The sequence below is a fragment of the Protopterus annectens genome, chromosome 1.part0 (genome assembly GCF_019279795.1).
Source record: "Protopterus annectens isolate FY-2018-M chromosome 1.part0, PAN1.0, whole genome shotgun sequence".
Classification (NCBI taxonomy): Eukaryota; Metazoa; Chordata; order Ceratodontiformes; family Protopteridae; genus Protopterus; species Protopterus annectens.
The window spans coordinates 678,318,120-678,330,032 of record NC_056725.1 but is presented as its reverse complement, the minus strand read 5'-3'; the positions used below and the strand labels follow the sequence as shown (position 1 = coordinate 678,330,032).

The 11,913-nt window shown below is 36.3% G+C and overlaps 1 protein-coding gene across 1 annotated transcript in view; it reads right to left on the bottom strand.

Annotated features, from left to right (window-relative positions):
- The window catches only part of LOC122794026 (ryanodine receptor 1-like), a 2,146,276-nt gene that overhangs the window by 1,448,866 nt on the left and 685,497 nt on the right, over positions 1–11,913 (bottom strand). The window contains 1 exon segment of the mRNA XM_044062140.1: positions 1,584–1,687. Coding sequence (XP_043918075.1) covers positions 1,584–1,687 — 104 coding nt within the window.

Genomic DNA, 11,913 nt, shown 5'->3' with positions numbered 1-11,913 from the left:
TCAGGATGGAAACTGGATAGGTTTGGGGCTCAGCAGCAATCTGTAGGAAATAGGAAGGTAGATTATCAGCTGAGGGAGAGCAGGGTTTGAGTTTGGAGAGTAAGGATTTTATATAGCTAGTTGATACAGATTTAAGGGAAAAAGAGTTAGAAGGATTGGGAGAAGAAGTAAAGATTATGAGTTTATTGGCATTTTTCCTGGTGGGAAGAGAATTAATTATGGAAGTTTTTGCGTCAATAAAATGATTGTTAAATGTAATGGCAGTTATTTCTGGAGTTTTATATGGGCAAGGGTTTGGAGGGGAAGGGTTTCCCGGATGTAGTATGTGATTGATAGTGTTCCAGAATTTTTGGGGGGTCTAATTTTAGGGTAGTGGGAGGGTTAGCATAGAAGTTTGTTTTGTCTTTGTTGATAATTTTCTTTATTTAGTTTCTGAGTTCTTTATAGGTCTGCAGGAGAGAAGGGGTCTTAGTTTTAGTCCATAATTTCCATATCCTGTCTCGGTTTTTCATCAGGGTTCCAGTAGATTTGGTAAGCCAAGGAGCTGTGTTAGATTTGATTCTAATTGTGCTGAGAGGAGTTAGGGAGTTTAGAATGTTAAGAAAGGTGATGTTGAAAGAGTGGACAGCCTCATCTAAGGGGAGAGTAGTGAGAGGAGACCAATTAATTCTAGAGAGCTGGTCAACGAAAGAGTCACGACTGAAGGTTGAGATTTTGCGGGAAGTGATAAACTTGAATGGTCTGGTGAAATGGGGAGTATGTCTGGTTACTGTGATAGGGCAGTGGTCACTTAGGGCATTTGGAAGGGTTTGAGGGTTATGGTAGTTTTGGGGGTGAGAGACCAAAATCCAGTCCAGAAGAGAGCTTGGGAGGTGTGACTTATTAATAAAGGTAGGGGTAGTGATTAGCTGCTCAAATCCATGTAAGTTGATACAAGAGGTAGTGCTGGGAGTTTGAATTGAGAGCCAATCAATGTTTACGTCCCCTAGTATGATGGTTTCATCACTTCCTATCATACAGACAACAGTTTACTATGCAGTTCTAGTTACAAGGGTTAATGGAACCAATCTGCCCATAGGATCAACAGAGAGCATCGACAAGAAATGCAAACGTAGACTATTTTCACTACAAACAGTACTCACTGGTAGTATTTACAAAAGGTGCCAGCTGTTGTTTATACTAAGCCTGCTTAATGCCATGTGTGAATCTAGTTTAAATGGTTTAACATAATGCAAACGTTAATGAGAATGATTTTGGGATTTACTCCCTGTTAAAACACGCAAGGACCAATCAGAGTTCTTTATTTTCTTTGATTTACTCAAAGTTTTGTATAGTATAAGGAAAGTAACGCATTGATTTCCAGTGAGAATGCTACCTCTTACATATGCTACTGTCCATAGCTTTGTGTTTTACTTCTTATGTTACTCAGTTTTGTTCATCTAATATAAACATTCCTGTACTTGTTCCATTTTCTTCATACTTTTGTTTCCTTCCACATGTGCACTCTTCTGCACAGATCTACAGTCATACTAGCAATACTCCCACATAATTTTTTATGCATCACAAGAATAATGACTCCTTACTTTAGTGTCTCCCCAGACATCTGCAGGTTGTAGTTTCTCTCAGGTTCAGGGAGTCTATTAAATTCAACAAGACATGGATGCAGTTTCTTGTTATCATCTCGGACCTAAGGGGAAAATAATTACAGATGAGAGTAACATTATAACTTTGTGCAAATGTTCTTTGTTCTATGTTCTATACAGGATAGTGCTGAATACTTATATTTATTACTTTGTAATAAAGCCCTGGATTGCTAAGGCATTTGCATGAAACGTACACCTCTGATTGCACCTCCACCTATGTAAACAAGAAACTGATTATTAATGCTTATAAGGCAATACATTAATAAAAAAAGATTGGAGATACTTAGGTCTGCTAAGACCTGACACTGCAGTCAGTGGAGATCTAGTGTGACATATAGCTAATTATACAACAACCCCCCATTAATATTCCAAAACGTGCATGCTGACTGGTCAGCATGCACATTGTAAATCTGAGTTATAGCAATGGAAAAAGGTCCGGTCGCCCAGAATTTTTCCATTAGTATAACTCTTTTTTTTTTTACAGCAACGGAGAACGCAAGATCTCCGTTGCTTTGTACACACTGTGTCTCTATGTTAAACGAGTTTAACATAGCGAGACTTAACGGAGATCTTCCTATCGCCATTGCTTTTTTTAAAGGTGTCTCGCTATGTTAAATGGGTTTAACATAGCGAGACAGCTTTAAAAAAAGCAACGGAAGTTCTCTGTTGCTTTTTTTAAAGCTGTCTTGCTATGTTAAACTCCTTTAACATAGTGAGACAGTTGGTAAAAAGCAACGGAGACCTTGCTTTCTCTGTTGCTTCTGCCCACAGCTCTGATGCACTGCGTAAGCATACGCATGCGCAGTACATCAGAACTGCCGCAGAATACCAGACAGCTGTGGAAGGGCAGCAAGTAGGCATTATACAATGCCATTATTTAAGAAAACAAAAACAGAACAGGAGCCCAACAGTAACCAGCAGAAAAAGATGTTAATCCCAAAAAACACTTTCTTTTAACGTAAAGTCAATTTAATAAAAGTTTTTCTCACGTTTTCGTCACTTTGAGTAAAGCAACTTCTTCAGACACACAGACAAACAGCAGTTACACAGTTTCTACAGCATTTAAACCATGTAGCATGAAGTCATGTGACTAATAGCAGCAATGAATTAAAGGTGCAGAGTACATTAATTCAAACACTATTAAAGTAAATCTTAAAACTTACATACTACCTCAAATAAAAAGTGTGTATGCAATCAGTATACAATATACAAGGACTATATTAATGTCATTAGTAAAAAAAATACACTATTGTGTAAGATTTCTTGATTTAAGCAAACATGAAATATTGCAATTCTCATTCAAACCAGGCAAGCAGAAAGCATTAAGTGTTAACTGCCATTCTAGTTCTCGTACCTCTAATAGTACTGAATATGGGCCACCTCTAATGTCAGGAAGTACCTGGTCAATAGCTTGGAACATGAAACTATGTCCACCATTTAATGGAACATGTTTTGCTAAAGCATTTTCTGTTTTATTTTTGCTAATCGCATAAGAGTGTTCGTAAATTCTCTCACGAAGCTTCCTATCCATTTTCCCTATATAGAAAGCCAGACATAAGGTAAAGAGGTCTCCCTAGTTTTCTGAGTCATTGAAGGTTTAATAAAGGTAACCAAGTCACTGTTTGGTGACTGTGGAGTTCGAATGCCAACATGGCTAGGAGGTGACTCTACCAGGTTAACATCAATGACAATGGAAGGTGAGGTCAAGAGTGGTTGAACTATACCTCTACTCCGTTTGTTTACGATTTCTTCAGTTAAGTCATTTATTAAACTAACCAGGTAGCCTCTATTGCAAAACATGCCTCTTAAGAGTTGACATTCAGAATTAAAGTCATCTTCATTAGTACACATCCTTGCGGCTCTAATGAGTTGACCTTTTTATGCAATACTTTTATAACCACCTTTAGTAAAGACCGTGACCAACTTAGATTAATTCTCAACAAAAATTGGAGCTTCCTTTATAAGGACTCTTCTCTAGTTGACAGAATTGGCCAGTCACCCAGTATTGTTTATAGAAGAGGTACTAATTTAAAAAGTTTTTTTGAAATTAAAAGCACTAAACCTACTTCTAGACTTACTGGAACCTTTATGTGTGGAGCATGTAGGATGTGTAAATACATAAAAACAGGTAATTCCTTTAGAGTATTGAACACATGTCAATTTTACATCAACCATAAGTTGAATTGTGAGTCCAAGAGTGTTGTTTACTTAGCTTCCTGTACCTTATGTCCTGCTTTCTATATAGGGAAAACGGACAGGAAGCTTCGTGAGAGAATTTACGAACACTCTTATGCGATTAGCAAAAATAAAACAGAAAATGCTTTAGCAAAACATGTTTCATTAAATGGTGGACATAGTTTCACGTTCCAAGCTATTGGCCAGGTACTTCCTGACATTACAGGTGGCCCATATTCAGTACTATTAGAGGTACGAGAACTAGAATGGCAGTTAGCACTTAATGCTTTCTGCTTGCCTGGTTTGAATGAGAATTGTAATATTTCATGTTTGCTTAAATTAAGAAATCTTACAGGATAGTGTATTTTTAACTTTTTACTGATGACATTAATATAATCCTTGTATATTGTATACTGATTGCATACACACTTTTTATTTGAGGTAGTATGTAAGTTTTAAGATTTACTTTAATAGTGTTTGAATTATTGTGCTCTACACCTTTAATTCATTGCTGCTATTAGTCACATGACTTCATGCTACATGGTTTAAATGCTGTAGAAACTGTGTAACTACTGTTTGTCTGTGTGTCTGAAGAAGTTACTTTACTCAAAGTGACGAAAACGTGAGAAATATTTTTATTAAATTGACTTTACGTTAAAAGAAAGTGTTTTTTGGGATTAACACCTTTTTCTGCTGGCTAATGTTGGGCTCCTGTTCTGTTTTGGATTGTTTGTTTCTTCCGCCCAGTTTATTTGTTTGTTCTACAGTTTTTATGGCATCTGGATCACCTAACAGCCCAGCCAGCCCAAATTTGTTTGGACGAACACAACCTTTGCAAACTTTGCAACCAGTGGATTTAACTAACATTCTTAATTCACTGTCACAACGTATTGATTATCTAACCCAGAGACTTGACTCTGTAGACAAGCAGCGAAGTGGCGAACCTAACACTATTACATCTGTTAATGGAAACAACCAGGGGAACTTGAACTCCCAGAATTATTCCAATAACACTGACCCTCAGTTTCGGTCTTCAGATGGTTCAATACCACCGGGTCAACAAGCGACTGTTTCAGTACAACAGGTGGGTGTATCTATTCAGAACTTGACACCACCGACTGTAGATAACAGTGCTTCTAATGAATTTGTTAACACGAATGAGCTTATTGGAGTTCCATCTTTTACTGAATGGGTTAACAACACTACCAAGTTAAGTTTTGGTTTTACTAACCCCCAGGAACAACCGGCTCGTAATGTTAACCTACCTCAGACAAATTTATGTTTGCTTGCTGACAAATTGAAATCTTTTGATGTGAAACTTTTAAAACTGAAGAAGCTCCAACTTGAGGTGGTATATTTTAGACAATGTTTATCTGAAAGGATAGTACCTAAGGGCCTTAGGTGCTATCAATATCCAAATGGCTTAATCCCAGATTCTCCTTTCCACACAGAATTACTTTCTTTTTTTGACCAGCAAGGATTTCAGCTTATGGAGTTAATGATAAAACACTACTCATTGCAGATTGAGAATTTAGTGAAGGAAGTCGAAGATTTGGACAAAACTATTAAACTGCATCCTGACTTTGTTAGATATAGGTTTGAATACAACAGAGTCTTTACCACTATTGAGCAATTGTTGGACAGACAAAAACAAGATTAAAAAAATGAATCGTGACTGTATGGCATACACTAATGGCTCTGCTTATCCTACACCACAAATTTCACAGGTTTGGCACAATTCCAACACAGTGCCACCCCTGACAAAAGTCAATTCAACTAATAATAATTCTGTTGACAGTCTATTACCACTTGAATCTGAGGTTAACAACATTGATTTCGCTGATACAGTTAGGCGAAGTGAAAGAATTCAGGCTAACAATTCACGTGAGGGACAAGCAAATAACAATCAACATGCTCAAAATTTTCACCAGGACAAGAACAACATGCCCACTACTGGGGCACGTCACCCTCAGTATCAGAGGAACAAAAGGCGGAACAACCGTCGGAAGAGATAGTTCCAAATGACTCTGTTGCAGTAAATAACCTTGTTGTTCTCAGTAATTCTAAAGGGGATTTTAACATTTACAACTTTTCATCTGTTGTTATAGAAGCGAATATGGTAGAACTGCTAGCGAAGGGTAACACATATGTTTTAAGTAATAACATTAATGTAGTAAAAACTTTGTTAGACTTAAAGTGTTACGTAAGGAAATTAAATCTTTCCTTTTTATTAGGCAATGTTCAACAACCTGCACATGTACTTAGGGCTACTAGTACATTCAACCCTCCTCTTCATCCCCTTTTAGCTCTTTATGAAAGCATGTGTGAGTTAGACATTAGACACATACCTTTCATTAGAGCTAGTAATACTTTTTATAAACAGAGCAACATCACTACGGAACAGTTAAGAGCACTAAAACTACTTAGATCAGCTCATGTCCGTTTAGTTAAACCAGACAAAGGTGGTGGACTTGTTATCTTTGACATCACTGATTATAATAAAAAAATGGAGTTAGCCTTGAATTGTCCAGCCTATGCTAAGGCATCTCTTAATGAACTAAATATTGCACAATCAAGGATTAGAGTGTACTTCAGAGATCTGTTTATAGAAGCCAAAACTGACCTGGATACATTCAATTACATTAATATTCTCTACCCAAAAACACCTGTCATGTTCGGAATACCAAAGATTCATAAGAACCAACATGACCCTCCTATGCATCCACTTATTGATGGTCGGGGTTCCTTGACATATCCATGTGCAAAACTCGTTGACTCAATATTACAAAAATATCTTAAACTTGAGTCACGAGTATGCAAAGATTCATGGACTTTGTTGAAAAGTTTGAACATTTTAGAAGTTAACCAAGAAGACAACTTTCTTACCATCGATGTAGTCGAATTATACACTTCTATTCCACACTTAGAAGCGGTTGAGTGGGTAGAAGTTTATATGAAAAATAAAAAAGTTCCACAAAGGGATATTGACCTGGCAACTGAGTTAATTGATATTATACTTTCCAACAACTTTTTCATTTTTAACAACAAGATCTATTTACAAAAACACGTAGTTGCTATGGGCTCCCCTTGCGTAGCGAGCGTGGCGAACATGTTTATGGCTCAGTGGGAAGAATATTTTGTATTCAATAACTCTGAAAGTTACACTTCCTTCACTTTTTATACCAGATTTTTAGACGACATCTTTGTGATTTTTAAAGGAAATGAATCACAAGCTAAACAAATGATAGATTACTTTAACTCTACTACACCATTTTTTAAATTTACTTACACTTTTCACACTACTAGTATTGACTATTTGGACGTGAATATAAAAAAAGATATAGTAAACAGGAGATATGTTTCCAAAATTTATAGAAAACCTACATATTGCAACTCCTATTTACATTTCTCTAGTGCACACCCTTACAGGCAAAAACGTTCAATAGTGAAAGGTCAACTCATTAGAGCCGCAAGGATGTGTACTAATGAAGATTACTTTAATTCTGAATGTCAACTCTTAAGAGACACATGTTGCAATAGGGGCTACCCGGTTAGTTTAATAAATGACTTAACTGAAGAAATCGTAAACAAACGGAGTAGAGGTATAGTTCAACCACTCTTGACCTCACCTTCCGTTGTCATTGATGTTAACCTGGTAGAGTCACCTCCTAGCCAGGTTGCCATTCGAACTACACAGTCACCAAACAGTGACTTGGTTACCTTTATAAAACCTTCAATGTCTCAGCAAACTAGGGAGACCTCTTTATGCAATACTTTTATAACCACCTTTAGTAAAGACAGTGACCAACTTAGATTAATTCTCCACAAAAATTGGAGCTTCCTTTATAAGGACTCTTCTCTAGTTGACAGAATTGGCCAGTCACCCAGTATTGTTTATAGAAGAGGTACTAATTTAAAAAGTTTTTTTGAAATTAAAAGCACTAAACCTACTTCTAGACTTACTGGAACCTTTATGTGTGGAGCATGTAGGATGTGTAAATACATAAAAACTGGTAATTCCTTTAGAGTATTGAACACATGTAAATTTTACATCAACCATAAGTTGAATTGTGAGTCCAAGAGTGTTGTTTACTTAGCTTCCTGTACCTTATGCCCGGCTTTCTATATAGGGAAAACGGACAGGAAGCTTCGTGAGAGAATTTACGAACACTCTTATGCGATTAGCAAAAATAAAACAGAAAATTCTTTAGCAAAACATGTTTCATTAAATGGTGGACATAGTTTCACGTTCCAAGCTATTGACCAGGTACTTCCTGACATTACAGGTGGCCCATATTCAGTACTATTAGAGGTACGAGAACTAGAATGGCAGTTAGCACTTAATGCTTTCTGCTTGTCTGGTTTGAATGAAAATTGTAATATTTCATGTTTGCTTAAATTAAGAAATCTTACACAATAGTGTATTTTTAACTTTTTACTAATGACATTAATATAATCCTTGTATATTGTATACTGATTGCATACACACTTTTTATTTGAGGTAGTATGTAAGTTTTAAGATTTACTTTAATAGTGTTTGAATTATTGTGCTCTACACCTTTAATTCATTGCTGCTATTAGTCACATGACTTCATGCTACATGGTTTAAATGCTGTAGAAACTGTGTAACTGCTGTTTGTCTGTGTGTCTGAAGAAGTTACTTTACTCAAAGTGACGAAAACATGAGAAATATTTTTATTAAATTGACTTTACGTTAAAAGAAAGTGTTTTTTGGGATTAACATCTGTTTCTGCTGGCTACTGTTGGGCTCCTGTTCTGTTTTGGATTGTTCGTTTCTTCCGTCCAGTTTATTTGTTTGTTCTACATTATTTAAGAAAAGTAATTATTTTTTTTCTTAAATAATGTCATTGTATAATAGCAATAACCCACTTCTGGGTGTGGGTAATGCTGGATTTACCCACGGTTGTCTTTGTTTGGCCACGCGGGCTTCGACCTCGTGTCCAAACCACACCAACCGTGGGTAAATCCAGCATTACCCACACCCAGGCATGGGTTATTGCTATATTAGGTTATGCTTTCTGATGACACTGCATTACAGCTGGTGGCTGGAAGAAAAGAAGAGAAAATGTAGCATTTTCATTCAGATGTGCTGTTTGGAATCTTACAAAGTTTAGAGTTAGCAGCACATAACTGACTGATATATTTAGGTGTTGCTAACAGTATAAATAGAATACTTCACCCAGCCGTTAAACTGGTCTCATATATAATTCTGATGATACCAACAATAAAAGCACAGCATAAGATGCTTTATTACGGCAATATAAAGCATAGCACAGCACAGCATATTTTGCCTTATGTTGTTGTAATATATCACACATCATTTGATTTGTATTCAGTGTAGCCTTATCGATGACAAGATAAGTCACATAATAGTCAATATTCCATCATTTTTTTAAAGAAACATGTTTATTAAATTATTACTTATGACATAGGCAATCATACAGTTGTATAAATGAAAACAAACCATACTGATAATCTTAGTTGCAAGCATTTTGCATCACAAACCATACTGACACAATTTTAGTTGCAAACATTATATATCATTTATAATCAACCCAATCACTCTCAGTCAGATATTACACAGCCCATTCAAATCCTGCCTTCTTTTAAACCTCATTCCTCCCCTGTATGTACTGTTCCCATAATTCCCATTTTCCTGTGTAATTTGCTCTTACCCTTTTCTAAAGATCCCAGTTCCAGCTGTTTTATTGCTATTACTATATTCACTGCATGTAGTACAGCTGGTTTAGACTTTGAATTCCATTTTCTAGTAATTGCTTTTTTGGCAGCCACCATAATTAGACTCAGGCCTGACTATGCCTAGACAATTCTGATTCTGTATCATAGTGCAGAAAAATCATTTCCCTTATTACAACAATTTGCCCACCCAGTATCTCTGATAGAGTAGTCTGGAGGGAATCTTTAAAGTCTCCCAACTCATTACACTCCCATAAAGTATGTTCCCTCTTACCTCTTTCTTCCCCATCACACCTCCAACATTTGCTGTCTACCTGAGGAAAAATTCTCTTGATTCTATATGGGGTACAAAAATATTTATGTAAACATTTCCAAACAAATATCCTAGATCTTCTAGATTTTGTTCCATATTTGGAAGACATGCATATATCCCCCATTGTCTCTGTGAATTGCTTATTCAATCTCTCTTCCCAATTCTTTCTAACCTCCTCCGATTGAGTCTTATTGTTATCATGGTATATTTCATATGATCTACTAATTATTCCTTTTATAACAGCTTCTCTTCTAGAGTCTACCAAAAACACTACCAGTGCTGGTCTTTCATTTAGGACCCCTCTACTTCTTTCTCTTTGCCTACACGCTGATATCAATCCTTGACAGGGAAGGCAACCTCTAACCTGCAGTCCAAATAAATACTTGGCATTTTCCCATTCTGTTACCTTTCCCTCTCTAGCTATTTGCTCCCAATGCCAATAAATTCCGTCCCCTTCTTGACTATTGTCTGTATCCCTAATTGCAGTCATCCCTATCTGCAGAATCTCCTTTCAACATTCCTGTGTTGGCTCATTTCTTAGAATATTGCTACTTTATAAATATAATATTCTGTATGATTATTGTTATTCTCCTTAAAGGTCTGCACCCAAAATCCATGTCTCTCCTTGTTTTCCGAGTTTCCCCTGTTTCATCACCATCACTTTCCACTTGGAATTATAGGTATCTGCTTGTGCTATGTACAGGATCATTAACTGTGTAGCTTTGAAATGCCCTTTCAAACTGGGTAATCCCAATCTGCCTTGTTCTACTGGAAGACTCAACTTATCCCACTTGACTCTTACCTTCTTCCCGTCCCAGATAAAAACCTTCAGGTCTTTAGTAATTGCTATCCACAACTTCTACTCTGGTTGATAAAAATATGCCTGACCTGTGTAAAAGACTAAAAGGACCAAAAACATTTTAACTGCTTGTATCTTACTATCAATGTCTATAACAGAACTTCCAATTTATCAGTTTTTGTATTGTCTTTTGTTTAGTCCCTTCCCAGATATCCTTAGCTGCTTCACCAGAATCATTTTTAATCAATACTCCTAAATACTTCATTTTATCATGTTAGAGAACACTGATAGCATATCATAGTGCATAACAGAGGTTTTTGCAAATTGCAGCTATAGACTGGGTTGAAAACACAGGCTGAAAATGGATCCAAAATTTGTAGAGATCACTTCCATTTGTTTTAGCACGGGTCAAATTCAGGAAAAAAATGTTCCAGGTGCACTAGGCTGGCCTGAACAGGAAGGGAATAGTATGCTGAACAATAGAGTTTAGTATAATGTGTTTTCATGTCACCAGTAAAACAGCTTCATCCCAAACTTTGCAGCTGCAATTTACCAAAAAATGGTGCTGTTGCAATATACCAAAAATGCAGCTGCAACATACGAAAAAATAATAATGATAAAAATAAACAAAGTATTTAAAAAGTTCCCTGAGCTGAAATAACCTATTGAAAACATGAATATTTATTTTGGAGGGCACAGAGTTTTACTGGGTCTTGTAACACTGAAACTCAATTAATTGGACCAATTTACTTGAATACAGTATAGTTGCACTATATCTATACTGTGTCTGAGACCATGGAACTTTGTTGATAATGAAGTTTTCCTTTATCTCAAGGGTTATATAATCTCAGTGTTAGCAAATAAAGAGTCTCAGTGGTGTGGGTGGTGCAGAGTGGGGTGACTACCATACAAAAACATTTACATTTATTTCATTGTTTAAGTCAATATTTCATGGTACTGATGTTCTATTGCAATATGTTAGTATATTTGATTCAAAACCATGAGTCATTTTTTATTCTTTATCAACTTAGAGATAATCATCAGATTGTGTAAGAAATGGTTTATCTGGATTGAGTAGTAGATATAAGAGTTATTCTGGGATTCTAGACCTTATTTGTGCTATGCTGCATCTGTTACGTACTTTGGGGTGTGCAAAATCACCCCTGAAAAACCCACATTGCTATACACAGTGAGAATTGCACCAGTGTTTACTTGGTAGTGCCTGACACATCTAGGTCAGAGAAAAAGCTAACATGGACAAAGAT